Raw genomic sequence first — 15,448 nt, forward strand, 5'->3', positions numbered from 1 at the left:
GTAGATTGGGTACCCATGTATATGTACAAACACCTACTAGGACGTTCATCAGCGGGCACCTGCACACATTAAAATATGCACCTACCCGCTAATTTACCTGAAGTTAAGGTGTGATGGCAGGAGCGCCGCTTATTGATAGCCGTTGAACCTTGTCTAGATTCTGGAACACTTCGGATATCGTCTCTTTAATACCAACTTAAAACTTACATACTTCCATACACACTTACCTCACATATATATGTAAATACTAAAAGAAATCCACGACAACTCAACAAATGTACGCATGACGGGAAGTCGTCATGTGTTCGCAGCGAGTATGCATTGGCTAATTCGAGTGTTTCGGAGCTTCTGAATGACCTAATTGCTGTCCTCTCTGATTGGAAGCAACGTGCCTAAGTCAGATCTCGTCGCGGGCGATTCGGAGTTATTGGCCGCCTCTCGCATACCCCAGATAAACCTCCCCAGCCAAATGGCTTCTCCAGGCGCGACCGCCGTCCCGGCACCTACGTTCCTTGATAATTCAAGCATCTGGCATAATTTCACTTCTTGGACGGCCCAGCACCTCAGGTATTCCGTCAATAACGTAACCAGATTCGCACCGTCGCTTGAGGACCTGATTCTTGCTGGGCCTAGGATGTTGACCAAGCTTGGCATCATATCCTTTCCCGATGCTGTTGACGGCTTTGGGCAACGAGTCATTGCCGACCCAACGACATCCGACTTTTTTTTCCCGACGACTACCGCCGCCCATATGCTTACCCAAGCTTCCGAAGCTGCCGCTAATGTAGCAGAAGTATTAGACAACGAAGATCAGGACCCCGCTGTATTGGTCTCCAAGTTCTCCGCCGATGGAACGAAGGGTTTAGGTAGCGTCTTTAGCTATGCTACCAGCAAGTGGGCGCTCTGCTGTATTGCGATGGTCTGTTTCCCTCCGATTTTGACGTTGAAGCGATTTCTGACGTCTAGCACTGTTGCAGGCTATCATATTGAACCGTACACACATATTTGCAGCTTCGCGAAGAAGGTTGTATTTGACATGGCCCGTACGACTCTTTCTCCGCTTCCTACCTATCATTCTCTTCGCATACCAAGCTCGGCAACTCCTACAGTCCATCCAGTGCCAAACCTCGCCCGATTTCGCCGAGATGCGTTGGGGTAACGCCAGCAAGACATCAGATCTCATGTTCGCACAACCCTCTACATATTTACATGGGCTCAGTACAGTCCTCCTTTTGGGCGCTACCGACTATGACAGCTGCCGCGCTGTTGAAATGGTTCCTCCAAGCAATCACGATTATTCAAATGAGCTACATGGCTCCTTGTCTCTACTGTGGCCCCTTTTCGGGACTCTGTGCCTAAGTCATTTCCTAGAGACGATTTCATGCGCAGTGCAAGGACGTCAAGTGGCTGTCGAGACCGGCATGACCCTTTTCGAGCACTCACTGGCGTTTGCCGAGGCCGACGCCGCTATTAGCAACCAACTCGGTTGGGGTTTATTTTCAAGTGGTAGTAGTTCCAATGTGACGTTCCAACAGGCTTCAGGGGCCAGCATCGCCGTCTCCAGATCCATGATAATGAAGAGGGTCAACACCCCCCCCGAAGTCCTTCTGGTGGCTTTCCTCTCTGCCATGAGCCATATTACTAGCCACGTTCTAGGTGTCTTTAATTTACAGAGTCGGTACCGATTAGTTAGTACGGGGTTTTGGGCTATCTGCTTTATGGGAAGCATCGTGATAGAAGCTTTAGATTTCTCTGTCGACAGCCCATCTACCATGGGTCTTTTTAGGTTTCCTACGGTCTGTATTATAGGTTTTATCCCCCATCTTCTGGTATTTACTGGTACGCTCGTGTGCCTGGCTATATATGCTGTTGCTTTGGTCCTTTCGGCGATGCAGCCCCCAGATCGGTGGAACGTCAATGGACGGGTCTTGACGTTCCGAGAACGATTAGCACACGCGCATGAGAATATGCAAGCGAATATTTCGCTCTCCGATATTCGGATTTCACGAGAAATGGACTTCTATACGGCGCTGCTTCGAACAGGTTTTAGTGTCATCACGATGGCGAGTGAAGCCGTCTATCTAAACGAAGACCGGGGCATCAACTTGAAAAACCGTACGTGGCTCGAAGAAGAAAGGCTGAGGGAGCTCGAGTCTATACGCATGCAATGGGCCGGATCAGGTCTGGGTGCTTCCCGATACGATTCTGTCGGAGCTATCGGATTGGTGCCAATCAAGGACGGGCAGCTTGGAGCGTCAAGTGGATACGCACGAGAACGGGCAGCTCAGACAATTCCCAAAACGCGCATCGGAGAAAAACGTGCTAGGGATGGAGTTGGGGCTACTGAGCGTAGCTCGCGTTGGCTTCTAGCCTTGGAATTCATCATGAACATCAACAGGCTTCTGCTGCGATGGGGCGCGGTGCTTCTTCTGAAAGCTCTAACGCGTCTTGGGATCACAACCCGACCTCGTATCTTAGTCTGGCTTTCTCGCTGGCCGAAACAGGATAATAAGGACGAGAGAAAACCCCCTGCAGAAGCGCATTCACTGCTGCTGGGCCGAAATAGGAGGAGCAATAGGCTCTATAATGACGAGACCGCCGACGTGGAGGCCGAAGTACGAAGACGTCTTAGGATGGCCCCTGAGACGGCTAACATGCCGGATGAGGAACTAGACACAAGATTATACAACTCATGGAAGCATGGTGATTTATGGGGATCTGTGGATACGAGCGGCGATTGGGAGCCGGATGAAAACGACGGTGATTGGGATACGACGAGCATGATACATAGTGTCGCTGGCGATGAAGATGAGCAGGGCCAGTGGGTTGATGAGGATGAATTCGAGGAAAACGACGGCCAGAGGACGCCCACACAAGCATCTCAGCACTTCTCGCTCTCCCGGGAGACAACTCCTTTTGACCAGCCCTTAGCCATAGGCGATCTTGCCAGGTTGCTTCATCCCAGAAGCCCAGAGGAGCGTCGCGAAGCCCATGCCCTTGCCGCCCACCTAAGCAGTGATCAGATTATCACGCGCTCTAAGTACGCGCGCATGCAGCAAAATCAGCGGGGGCGCCTCTTCTTCCCACAGCGGCCTAGTAAAGGCAAGCTCTCGGACGAGGAGGAGGCCGAGCTCCTCGAGGACTTGATCATTACGAGGCGGACCGAAGCCGCCCGTGAAAGTGAGCTGCAAGATGGCAACAACAGTGACGACGGTAGGGGCGGGCCTCAGTGCGTTGTATGCCACTCATCCCCCCGCAAAATCATTGTGTGGCCATGTCGCTGTCTCAGCCTCTGTGACGAGTGCCGCGTCACCTTGGCAATGAACAACTTCGACAAGTGTGTCTGCTGCCGTAGGGAAGTCGTCAGCTTTAGCCGCATATACGTACCCTGACGACTGAGCTGCCCGAATTACCTTCTCCAAGCTTTAGCCAAGGTGGATTCTTTGTCTGCGAAAGTCCTTCCGCATCCGTCATTCAACAATCAGCATTATTCAGCATTGTCTTCCAATGAAAGATTACCTTACTTCAAAAACCGCACGGCAACTCATTAGAACTAGCATCGATGCGAACTTGACCTTTGAAATCTTTCTGTCCAATCAGCTCCCTATGATGCTCCGCATTCATTGGCTCCAAGATGTCGGATTAGGATAGCGATAAGGTTGAGGAACGTGACGGAGATGAATATGAAGCGATAAGGGAAACCATGTTGTAGCAAAGGGGCACAGCAGCTAGACGGTGTGATTTCTGTGTTTTGGCATTTTTTTTTATTCATTATATGCTCGGAGTTCTGGTCTGATTAGGGGGCTCATGGGTGTGGTATGCATTAGGTACATAGTTATACTAGGTAGCCGGTTTTAGGTACTCATTCCAATTCTACAAATATAATCTGAAAAGGGTTGCTGCATTCACGTCAAGAATTCCTCGATGTTTATGTAGAATACGTCAATATTGCCCTTTTAATAAGATCGTAGATGTTATAAACAACTACGGACTGGTGACTGCGGCAGCATCCTGCCTACATTTAGGTACATATCTACATAGCCGCCCATTCTATACAGAAAGCCCTGGCTCGCGGAGCCTTGGGATTTTCATCTATCCCCTCTCTCTTCGTCTGATGCTCATCCGTATCATCACCTACCACAGCCCCACCAATCAGATACCCCTTCTTGACATTCGTACCCAGTCGTCCGCCGGCCACAAGATCAAGGACAGCAATCTCCTCTTCCCAGCCGTAACTGGCGGCCTGAAAGTGGCTGTGGAAACGTAGGGGGTCGCCTGGGTACACGTTGTAATCGCAGCCGAAGCGCAGGCCAGGCATCATGTAGTAACCGCGGTCCTGAAGGTGCGCGTATAGCGGGTACGAGGGCGGGACGTTGACGGAGGCGGAGAAGGGGAAGAGTCCTTCGGGAGGAGCAAGGGGAGGGGAAGGGGGGAGGATAAGGCTGCTTGTTGTGGGTGTTATTGCGAAGGCGGGGTGGTCTTCTGCTTGGGAGAGTTGGGAGTGGGAGGGGACGCCACTTGACGGTGGCGGAGAGGAGGGGCTGAAGAGACTTGTGCTAGTCTCATCGTCTGCTTCGAGGCTTGCTTCGTTTTCTGAAGTCTTTGGCTTTGCTTTTTCTTTCTTAGTAGTAGTAGTAGTAGTCACTTTTGGCTTCGCGCTCAGCTTGCTCTCCGCAGCCGCCATCTGCGCCTTCCTGCCCTCAGCTTTGACAGACTGCAGGTATCTCCTGCGCGCGTCGTCATCTAGAGTAGCGAGGCGGGCGGGATGAAACGCGGCGTCGTCTACAATGTATGCTACGTTCTTGTCGACGAGGATCTGGGCCTCCTCAGGCATCAGCTCGATAGGCAAGCCCATAAAGATGTTCTGCTGGGGATTCTGGGGAATCGTCCCGACGAACACGGAGCAGATGTTGTGGTTCTTGCGCAGGTGCATCACGTCATCTATGTCGAAGAGTAGGTACCTCCCCGCGACCTTTGATATCCTCACGGGAGGCCGGCTTATGGTGGAAGAAGCCATCTCCACAGAGGGCAGTGATATCTGTTTGCTTGAGAGTCAGCGTTGGTACTGATAAAGCTTGTCATATGCAATGTAGAATAATTTGGGTGATCATATTTTTCCAGATAGAAGGTTGTCAACATTATTATTTCAGTGGATTGACAGATTATGAATTGTTGTAATCATTTCGATAGAGTGTTTTGAGAAAAACGGAATTATCGACTTACCTGTTGTGATTGTTGAAGATTGAAAAAAAAAAACTAAAAGCTTTTTTTTTCGAATTTGGAGAAGTCGATGAAAATTTGGAGAGTTCCAAGTGGGGTATATACAGTGCGTAATATCATGTTTACGGTTTCGCACTGTAGTGGCTCAATCCGATAGCAGCTATTCACCTTAGACGTATAGAGGAATTTTCAGAAATCCATGCTTCCTTTGCTAGAATCTCCTTTCTTCTTTTCCTCTTCGTCTTCCCCAACAGGAGGCAAGTAGAACGGTTTTATCACAAAACCCTTAGATCGACTCAAGCTAAACGACAGATCCCCGTGAGCAGCATAGCCCTCAGAAGAGCCCCCGCCTTTTTCGTGGAAAATCGGTAGACTATGGACTTTGAGAAGACCCTGCGTCTGCTCCTCGGATTTGGAATCGGACTTTGAAGACGGAGGAGGAGCGTGCACGGCGTTGGACTGGAGTGGGACAAGTTCGAAAACACCATCGGATAATAACTCCATCCAACGTGTAAGTCCCGTAGTCCTAGGGTAAAGTGATAGCGGTAAAGTTATAATAGCCGTGAGCTTTCCTGGGTACTGCCTTAACAACGCTCTAAGCGCGTGTAAAAACTGCAAGACCTCTTCGGGCCGAGCAGACGAGCCAGCGTACCCCGTCGGGGATAAGAGACTCGGTACTATGACACGATGGACCCACGATGGCGGCGAATTCGCTAGCTTGTGAGCTACGTTCTTGATGAACATCTTGAAAGGCGATGTTGAATCTTTTGTGTGGGAAGGCAGATCCGGTATGCTCATCGAGGGGTGAAAGCCAATTTGACCCTTGACGTTAGTGGGACTAAGTCTTTTGGTAAGATCGAAAGAATGGCAGAAAATAGAAGTAGATTCAGTCGCAGAATTACTTCGCTTCTGAGCCGCATTTCTATCCCTCGGGGCTCCCCCAGACGACAAGCTTTCGTATCTCCAAGCTATCTTCATCTTGTCATCTGAGGGAGTCTCCGACTTGCTTGATGATTTCTTGTCTTCGGTTGAAAGACCCGGGAGCTCGTAGCGCCAACTTTCATGTAAGCCGAGGACATGGATTTGATGACCCTGAATCATACCCTCGGCGGCATAGTAACGGAGAAGTACGCCAGCGAAGTCGGTAGTACCATGCTCTCCGATAAGAAGTGATGTGCCTAGGGGTAAGCCAGCATGTCCAGCAAGTAGACTGTCTAGAGATGCGGTTCCAGTGGAAGTAGTTGGTCGACCATCGACAAGAGACGGTCGAACTCCAGGAATAGATACATTTTCAGTCTTTGATGGGGTTGACTGAGATGAAATTGAGCTGCTAATCACAGCATTTCTTTTCCTGAAGGACATGGCCACGGCATCAGGTTCGTAAGATTCCCCAATTATGTATCAAGTTATTAAGTCGAGGTAATGAGAAAAAATGGTGTAGATTATTGGTATATGCATTTGGGCTTCGATTCGAGAAAAATAAGCTAGGCAGCTTATCTCCAATTTCAGTTAGGTTAGGAAGTATTTTCTGCGGTTTCTGAACCTTTTTCGGTGAATATGTACATATCCCATAGTTTCGTGCGTCACAAAAATGTTACTAGGTTAGGTACGTCACACAATCTTTACTAATCCCTTGGAAAGATTAGCTTTTACATTAGGTACATACAGTAGTTCTTAGCAGAGCCGCAAAAGTCCCCTGTAAATACAAGGCTTCACCGCTTTCAGTGGACACCCCGCATCAACGGCGGAATTCCGCTTAGAGCTTCCATTGGGAAAAAGAAAAAAAGCAGCCGCGCCAAAAACTCGATACTTCCGCATTATCTTAATATTCAACACGACACAGCATTCTTCCCATCTCCCAACCCGACACGCCGCCACATTCATTCCACAAATCCATCTAGAAGTCAATTGTCCACCCTAAAGCAAACCAAAACAAAACCTCCCTCAAAATGTCGAACCTCGCAGCAGGCGACGCGCAGCTCTTCGAAGACACCTTCACGGTAACGACCTACGACCAATCCAAATATGACCGCGTGGCGCGTATCGGCGGCACGTCCACCGACAACCTGACGACGATGCAGCTCGACATCAACATCGAGTTGTTTCCCCTTCGCGTCGGCAGCAACATCGAGGTTGTATTGGCTACTAGCCTGTCGCTCGATGGTACTAAAGACGAGGAGGAAGAGAAAGGATGGCGTCACGTTCGCAACGAGTCTTCCCTTGCGGACATGTACGACTACGTGTGCCATGGCAAGATCTACAAGTTTGAGGATGGTGTTGATGGTCAGACTATGTATGCGACTTCTCTTACCTTGCTATTTCCGTTTCCTTTTCCCTTCGTTATTCCCTTTTAATCTTCATATTTTCTGCTTATCCCGGGCAGCACTAACGTGGCCGTAGTCGCGCGTACATCTCGTTTGGCGGGTTATTAATGATGCTAGAGGGACCCTATAAGAAGTTAACGCCGTTGCGTGTCGACAACACCTACCTTCTAGTTAAGAAATGATCTACTATTACACAGCACTCTTTACTCGCCCATTGGCGAGACCACGGCTGATTCACGAGTTAATGGGAGTTATAATCCAAAGGCCAAAGTGTAGAGAGGATGGTTATTGCATATTGCAGCTACGCTTGAGATACCAATGAACGCTTATTGCGGCCAAATCATGAACTAGAGCTATTCTACTAGTAAGTCGTGGTCAACGACACCTGGATCGCTAGTGGGATATTCAAAAGGGGAAAGGCAACTGAGAGCATTGTTATGTGGTCGATGGACCAACTTGATGGGGACCCGGGAAAGGTAGTTTGCGATGTAACCGGCTCACTATCTCGTCATAGTTGGGCTCGTTCTCTGGTGTCAGGATCTTGTGGCGGATGAAGAAATCGATTAGGATGAGGGCACAGTTAGGCTTGAACTTCCTCTGACCAAGTTTCTCTCGCACTTCTTCCACCGTCCACAAGTAAAAGCCCGCCACCTCGCCATCCTTGGGCGTAGGAACAAAGTCTGCAGGTAGCTCGATATCGTAGACCCACTGGGTCTCGGGATAAATCTGACCAGCCTCACCGCCTGCTCGTACGTCTGTGATGTAGATGTACGTGACCATGCCGGTGAATTTAGCTCGCTCGCGCATGATCGTTTCCGGTAGATCAGCTTCCTCGTCCGCCTCTCGGATTATACATTCAAAGGGGTCTTCCCCAGTCATAAGACCGCCCGCCACGGAGTTGTCTAGCATGCTGGGATACGTAGACTTGTTAGCTGCTCGTTGAGCCACCAATATCTTCATGCCGTAGCTCGCCGTATCGTCCTTGACGAAGGCCGTCATATGCACCCCGTAACGCATGATTCCTAGCAGGCCTGTTCCACTGCGCTCAGCGCTGTACAGGACCTCATCATTGCTGCCGTAGACGGGCCATAGTTCGTTCCGCCAGCCCCTTAATATATCATATGTATGATTTTCCCGCCAATACTGCATTAAGCGAGCCACAAGCGCAGTTCTTTCGGCTTCAGTTGGTAGCTCGAAAGCACGCACCGTGCGTTTGGCTTCATCTACAGTTACGGGTCCGCGGATTTCTTCCGGTGTGGCGAGGAGTTCTGTAACGACGGAATCAAGCATATAGCCAAGAGGCTGCCCATCCTTCCAGACCAGCGTGTATAGCGTGTCAGTGAGAGCCTTGTACGCTTGAGGTTCCTTGTCTGGGTAAGGAAAGCTACGCTCTCGCAAACTGTTTAGTTTTTGTCTGCCACTCTTATATGAGAAAGGGTTTAACTTACGCATCAGCCTCCTTCATGATATCGAGGTTACTTATTAAACACGGCATTTCGGTTAATGCGTTAGGAGTGAGCTGAGAGCCCCTTAACTTCCTCAGCGTCTGGTGTATACTTGATACGGATGAAGCAGAGCTGTAAGCCCTATGAGAAATAAGTGAAGGTTTCGTCGTTAAGATAGAATTGACCCAAATATCGGAATCCTCAAGTTTGTAGGTACTGTTGTGAAATTGTAGTGGGAAGTGTATTTTTCTGTTCTGCTGGAAAAGATAGCAATGATTCGCTCGGGGTCTTTTTATAAGAGGTTCAAGTTGTAGATGATATCCAAATTTCTTTGCTGTAAATTTGCTTGCTGCCTGGTGCCTCCAAAGACTATTATGAGGTAGACATCTTGACATGTCTTTAAAGATTTCGATATTAGACTAAATGAGTGAGATCCAATAGCGTTGTCTCTTTTGTGGAAGTACATGTACCTACTTCACTATCTGCATGTTCCTGCCTCATAGACAAGTAACAAACTTCTTCGATGTTACAGGTCTCAGGCTGCAGGCGCATTCTAGATTAGGTACATTAGGAGGTACCTATATGTACCGGATGCGGATGCAATATGCGCATTTTGCATAGGCAAGTCTTAGCGCATCTCTGCCCCTCCACACCACATGTTGATGCTATGACGTTGAAATTTATTTAGCAGGTACCCAAGTATCTTTTTGAAGCTTCCAGCATCCTATCCCGAATTCTTCTCCCTTCGCTTCCTCCATGTCACAGACGATTTCACCGCTAGGTGGTTGAACCCTCCTAGGGTCCCGGATCAAAGACGTAACGGAACATCTTTCCCAAGTCATCTTAGGCACCAATTGATCGCCATTTAGCCGCAAACAAACAAACAATCGTTAGAGATCAAAAATACCTAGAGGTCGAATTAGAAGGAAGGAAGGGAAACACACAATGGCGCAACAGCCAAACCAGCCGCTCTTCGGCATCATCCCAGCCGGACAGCCGCTTATTACCGTACCGTCCTCCCAACCTAGCCCCACGTCATTCCTATACGCGATCCCGCATCCCGCGCCCTCGCCCGCGAACCCCACCCCCAAACCCTTCTCCCACCTCACCGTCTTCCTGCTCCCTGGCGTCGCCCTCCCCGACGGCACCGCCGCCGCTATCTACGTCGCGCTGAACCCGACCGCCCTAGCTAGCGGGCAAGAGGAGCCCAACTTCAAGTTCCTGGGGGGCGTGGGGCCCGGCAAGGAGAGTGCCGTGTTCAAGCTCTCTCCACCTTCTTCTGCTCCTAACCCCGAGGGCGTGATAATCGGGATCAACGTGGAGGACGCAGCATCCGTAGCCGAGCGCATTCAACAGCTGCACGCGACCAACTCCAGCGGTAACACGACGCAACAACAGCAGCAGCAGCAGCAGCAGCCGTCGACGCAGGTCTTAGCCCAGCGCATAATAAAGAACGCATTCAACTTCCTGGCCGGGTTTAGCGGCAAGGTGGGCGCCGAAGGCGTCGAGGTCGTGCCTCTAAAGGCCTTCCAAGAGTGGTGGCGCAAGTTCGAGAACAAGGTCCGGAACGACCCTACGTTTCTCGAGAGGGAGCAGGATTAACGGTAGGAGTTGTCGGGCCGGTTACCTACCTCAGTCAAGATCCCGGGGGAGAAAGTGTTCTCCTCGAAGTGGAGATTTGGATACTACGTATATTGTATAGTAGAGAAACAGGGGAGATGGGGAGAAAGGGGGGAAAGGGCAGCAGACATCTACTCCTGTTGGCTGTTATAATATTCACCTCCTGTGAGCAGCAAGCTGGTCTAAGATGTTGAAAATAAAAGGTTGGATGTTCCTTAATAGAGAAGGACGAGACTACGGTCACCTCTGAGCTATAGTCGGACGATATTGGAATAGATAAAAGTTATTGTATATCTACCTGATATGGGACATCTAAGGTCTCATAGGCCTTCAATTTACTACGCATCCATTTCACGCTAGATACCACTTCACCAGTCATATAAGATCAACTATATATATATCAATTGCGTGACCACGCGTGGCCGCCAGTACAGCTAGCCATGTATGAATATTTGATAGCTACGTCCCCGTATGCAACAACAAACGTACCGAGCTATGAAGGTATCTACTAAGAATCCAATATGCTTTCACTCGTCAACCCATATATCGAGGCCCGTCTCAGGCATAATACATAAAATCCGTCACTGCCGGAACTCCTTTCCCATGTAACCCTGTCTTGGGTAACTCCAAACCTGTAGCCCTACAAGGAGCGTGCCGCCTGGACAATGCAAGGTGATTGCCCAGTAAGGGTAATAATAGAATATACAGTTTATCAATCCTCCGTCAAGGGGCTCATTAATGGACTCTTAAGCCTCGTGGGACTGCCCGCTCGACTCCTCCGTCCAGCTGTTAACATTTGCGGAAACAGTCTCTCGCGACTTTCTGTTCGGACCACCAACCCGGACCGATCAAGCGCACTTCCGGGATGCTGGTGCTTTTTAATATCGTCAAAAGATTCGACATTCAGTTTTGGGGTAGCCAAGCCTGACGATCGACCGACTCTTGATCTTCCCCCGCTACTATCGGAATTATCACCTTCATCCGACGAAGCTTCGCCCAGTTCGAACTGACTGGCGTCACCTTCTTCCAGAACCCTTTCATAGTTATATGATCCACGACCAAATAGTTTGTGTGAGATAGCCGACAGACCGAGGCTAAGTTTTCGAGGGCTGCCTGGGCGGCGTCGGCGGCGTAGTACCTTGTTAACTTTACCATAAAGCCGCATCCGCCTATCTCGCTTCCGAAGCAGAAAAGCGATAAATAAGAAGATCAGTAGGAAGAAGAAGAGTCCAGATGTCGACTTCGATTTCGCATGGTCTATCAGATCTTCCGCCGTATCGCCCCAATCATCCTCATCGTCGATTGCCGAGGACACATTAAAACTGGATCCAGCGTATTGGAAATCTGAAGGGATACCTTTTACGTTACTCCCGAATCCCACAGGGTGACGATAGTTGTCCTTGGGTGGAATCTGACCGGCCGCGTAGAGCACCATCTTTCCTAACGTCCAGCTGATCTCGATGTTATTAACTTCGTCAGCGGCTTGGAAGGGGTGTAAAAATCCCTTCTCCTTAGCAGCCTCTCCGATTGCTTTCGTGACGTTGATCCCTGGAGTTGGTGTATTCTCTATGCCATATCTCGGTATGCCAATACCCTCATGCAATACACTGATAAGCCATGATGCCTTGAAGCAGGCTTCCTGGGCTTCCTTTCCGTGATCCTTCTTTCGCGCTTCGATATTCGACTCGATTTCTTCCCAATGCTGACTGCAAAATTCCACTACCTTCTTCTGATATGTGTTGAAATCGTAGGCCGTATCATCGTCTTTATTTCTAAACACGCCATGTGTGGTATGCCAGTATTCAGAAACTCCAACGAAGTGATTGACATCGAAATCAATAGGTGGGACGTGCTGGCCGTTAAATAAGCATGGCTTGTCTTCGCACGGCAAGTCTTTACCCAATAGCGGCTTCGTTCTCCGTAAACACTCGTCGAATCCACCCGTACCAACTAATTCCAGCTCTTTCGAATTCCCCCTGATGACCTCACCCTTTTCGTTGGTTCGTAGTCCTCTTGGTAGACAAGGATCGGGCACCTCGTGCTCCCCATCGATTAAAAATTCGTCGACCAAGGCTTTGACGTAGCGCTCGCGAGCCTGGTTGACTCCAAAGCCAAGCCATGTTGACGTAAACACCTTGTATTCCTTGGGCTCGCCATTTAAGCTTCTCATTCGCAGTAACTTAAGATCGTTCCCGTGTTCTTCGGCTACAGTGGCATTTGGCGCAAAAGCGATCTGCGCCGAAGCGCCACCCATGTCTAGGAAACCATAAGTATGGTGATTCTTTCCATGAGCATGCCCATCAGGATCGTCGAAACCTCCTAGAAGATAATTGGCTGCTATCCATCCATATAAACCTTCAGTCTCGCCGGGGATGACCTGAATGTGCGTATCGCAGTCGGGGAGAGAGAATCGCGTGTTGGCGCGGAAATACGAGCAAGTCTCGGTTATGACCGCTCTTTGTTGAGTAGGAGGCAATAATCGCATGCCAGCGGTGGCCATGAGGAATATCGGGGTATCGGCATGTTTATCGTCGGGGATGACGTCCAGTGCCCGCTCAACCAGTTGCTGCAGGTGATCAGGTCCGACGTCTTCTGGATGGTCGCCAAAGGTTGAGATTCCCGGTCTAATCTTTTTTGTCCATTTATCTTTGGTTACGATATTCGGCAAACTATGTAATTCTTGATAGGATGCTTCCCTGAGTGCTTTTGCAGGATCTAGCCACCGATATATATGCAGACGCGTTCCAGAGGAACCGGCGTCTAGAATGATACCCCATCTCCCTAATTTGTAGCAACTGTCGTCAGCAATGTTGCGAAATGGACTTTGTGACGGTTTAGAAGGGAGGCTTACATCTCTTCCCCATGACGGTGGAACTGAGGGAAGCAAAAAGGTAGGCTCAAGACAAAATGGGGGTATATGCGCGATTGGTTGCGATGTTTGTTGTCTTGTTGGAAGTTATAGAGTGTCAATATATCGCAGCATGTCCTTAATATGCCTCGCTACGTGTGCGACGAAGAGCGCGAAGCTGATGATATGATTATAGTGTGGCGTGGGATGACTGGTTTCAAGGTTCGTTTCAATTACGCGTTCTGGATTCTGCGTCAAAAAGCATAGGAGGTAAAGGTGGTAGCTGATTAGGTTAAGGGGGTGCGGGTTCAGCAAGATGCGATGCGATACAAGATACAGGATACAGGGTTTATGATAGCGATAGTGAAAGAAGAGAAATGAGGAACAGTTTCGGATAGGTAACGAGTGAGAATAAGACGCTAGCTAGTAGATGAATAGGTGAATACCGTAGGTGCGCAAAGTCTATTTATCGATTTGTTTGAAGTTTTGAACGAAAGGCAACCTTTAGATAAGGTGGTGGATTGTTTGGATTATTTGGGAAGAACTTTGGGTGGACTTGGATGAACAGATTGTGCAATATCTCTGGGACAAACCATGGAAAAGAAGGTTTCTTAACTGGAAATAAGCCTGCAGCAGCCAAGGAGCCCAGAAACGGAGACGAGATACTGGGGCATAGGCTGGAACTAAATGTTGGTTCGATTTCTTTTTTTGGATTGGGATGATGGGGCTGCTTATGCCAGCGGACCAATACAAATGCTTTGTTGTAATCGTAATCAGTGCTACTACGATATGTGGTGACTGCAAAGTATCTTGAAAGTATCATCTGCAGTTATCATGCAGAGTCCACCGAGACTTCCTCCAATCTAATCCATTAAACCCAGCAACGATTGCAACACGTGCTGAATACATGGGCACATATGCACGAAAGAAGCATTAGTTCGAACTCAACCTTATCAAACATAGCATGATACATGTAACATGTATCGAGTTAAACCGAGTAATCCGTCCATAACAATCAATTTAACTATGTCATTTCTTCATAACATTTACCCTTGCACATATCAATAAGTATTATGTGTAGGTATCCCTTTATATTGGTAACGCATCTTACTGCTTTTTAGTCGAGAACTGTCTTATATCTATCGCATATATTCGTACATAGCCATTGCTATTTACCATGACTACATCATCTTGCCACATTTATTATAAAAATAGCATAATTAACGTATCGTTACTATGGATACGAACAGAACAGCCCAGACATTTCCCCAAACATGTCGAATTCCAGCCCGTGACGATGTTCGCAGCAAAAAACCGGTCCGAATACATATCTAAAGTCCTTACAGATAAGATACGTTGGTAATACTTGATAGGTACCCGCTATGAAATTCGTAACATCATGTAGCTTATGTAGCACGGCACCATCCTGTTAGTAAGGTACCTGCTATCTGCAATAAAGAGCGTCGCAAGCCACAAGTCGCTGTTGGCGGCCCGCCCTACGTAACCTTTCCTTTCAGTTCAAGGTTTCTAGCGTAAATGTTCATGCAACCAATCCCTGTCCATCTCGCCGTGTCTTTTCTCTCTCAACCAAGAGTTGCAGCAAATTACTTCCACGAGAGGGATATTTACCTAAACTACAATATACACCAGTCATTCGAGACAGGACATCTATAACTGACGTAACTGTTCCGTTCGTCACTTGATAGTGGTGTCCTTGCCTCCGGATCTACTCCTGCTAGTCCCGGCAATGATCTTCTAGATACGGGTCTGGTATGCGGTCACTGCACGTATCCGGACTACAGCGTCTCGCATATCCTACGGACTACCGTCTCAGATAAAAGACTACCTACCCTTGATAGGTCTGACAGGCAAAAGGCCCTCTCCCACACGCCCGCGGTTGGTTCAATATTGCTGCAACATCTAATAGTTAATACATGTAGTGACCACAGAGATAAAAGCCCACAAAGCTCGGTTTATATGCGCGCATCAAT

The 15,448-nt window shown here is 48.7% G+C and overlaps 7 protein-coding genes across 7 annotated transcripts; 3 read left to right on the forward strand and 4 right to left on the reverse strand.

Annotated features, from left to right (window-relative positions):
• The first annotated feature begins 36 nt into the window (after nt 1–36).
• Nucleotides 37–3,498, forward strand: F4817DRAFT_81074 (uncharacterized protein). The gene is made up of 2 exons (XM_049307915.1): nt 37–919; nt 978–3,498. Exons 1-2 carry the CDS (start codon nt 470–472, stop codon nt 3,390–3,392), a joined length of 2,865 nt encoding a protein of 954 aa, XP_049163507.1. The 5' UTR covers nt 37–469; the 3' UTR covers nt 3,393–3,498.
• A 429-nt stretch (nt 3,499–3,927) lies between these two features.
• F4817DRAFT_323569 (SEN34 subunit of tRNA-splicing endonuclease) lies at nt 3,928–5,216 on the reverse strand. Its single transcript, XM_049301527.1, has one exon. It carries the CDS (start codon nt 5,015–5,017, stop codon nt 4,034–4,036), a length of 984 nt encoding a protein of 327 aa, XP_049163508.1. The 5' UTR covers nt 5,018–5,216; the 3' UTR covers nt 3,928–4,033.
• Nucleotides 5,217–5,220: 4 nt separating this feature from the next.
• Nucleotides 5,221–6,846, reverse strand: F4817DRAFT_81077 (PAXNEB-domain-containing protein). Its single transcript, XM_049307916.1, has one exon. It carries the CDS (start codon nt 6,580–6,582, stop codon nt 5,410–5,412), a length of 1,173 nt encoding a protein of 390 aa, XP_049163509.1. The 5' UTR covers nt 6,583–6,846; the 3' UTR covers nt 5,221–5,409.
• Nucleotides 6,847–6,896: 50 nt separating this feature from the next.
• Nucleotides 6,897–7,853, forward strand: F4817DRAFT_81095 (DNA-directed RNA polymerases I). The gene is made up of 2 exons (XM_049307917.1): nt 6,897–7,513; nt 7,621–7,853. Exons 1-2 carry the CDS (start codon nt 7,170–7,172, stop codon nt 7,724–7,726), a joined length of 450 nt encoding a protein of 149 aa, XP_049163510.1. The 5' UTR covers nt 6,897–7,169; the 3' UTR covers nt 7,727–7,853.
• A 126-nt stretch (nt 7,854–7,979) lies between these two features.
• On the reverse strand, nt 7,980–9,039 carry F4817DRAFT_355786 (NUDIX hydrolase domain-like protein; the record flags this gene model as incomplete). Its single annotated transcript, XM_049305701.1, has 2 exons — nt 7,980–8,928; nt 8,993–9,039. 2 exons carry the CDS (start codon nt 9,037–9,039, stop codon nt 7,980–7,982), a joined length of 996 nt encoding a protein of 331 aa, XP_049163511.1.
• A 519-nt stretch (nt 9,040–9,558) lies between these two features.
• On the forward strand, nt 9,559–10,984 carry F4817DRAFT_323573 (uncharacterized protein). The gene has a single exon (XM_049301528.1). The coding sequence runs from the start codon at nt 9,935–9,937 to the stop codon at nt 10,589–10,591; it is 657 nt and encodes a 218-aa protein (XP_049163512.1). The 5' UTR covers nt 9,559–9,934; the 3' UTR covers nt 10,592–10,984.
• Nucleotides 10,985–10,994: 10 nt separating this feature from the next.
• On the reverse strand, nt 10,995–14,161 carry F4817DRAFT_323574 (nucleoside phosphatase family-domain-containing protein). The gene is made up of 2 exons (XM_049301529.1): nt 13,461–14,161; nt 10,995–13,390 (listed from the first exon to the last, which is right to left on the reverse strand). The coding sequence occupies exons 1-2, from the start codon at nt 13,471–13,473 to the stop codon at nt 11,322–11,324; spliced, it is 2,082 nt and encodes a 693-aa protein (XP_049163513.1). The 5' UTR covers nt 13,474–14,161; the 3' UTR covers nt 10,995–11,321.
• Between the last annotated feature and the right edge of the window lie 1,287 nt (nt 14,162–15,448).

The sequence above is a fragment of the Daldinia loculata genome (genome assembly GCF_022478755.1).
Source record: "Daldinia loculata strain CBS 113971 unplaced genomic scaffold F4817scaffold_2, whole genome shotgun sequence".
In the NCBI taxonomy this organism is placed as follows: Eukaryota; Fungi; Ascomycota; class Sordariomycetes; order Xylariales; family Hypoxylaceae; genus Daldinia; species Daldinia loculata.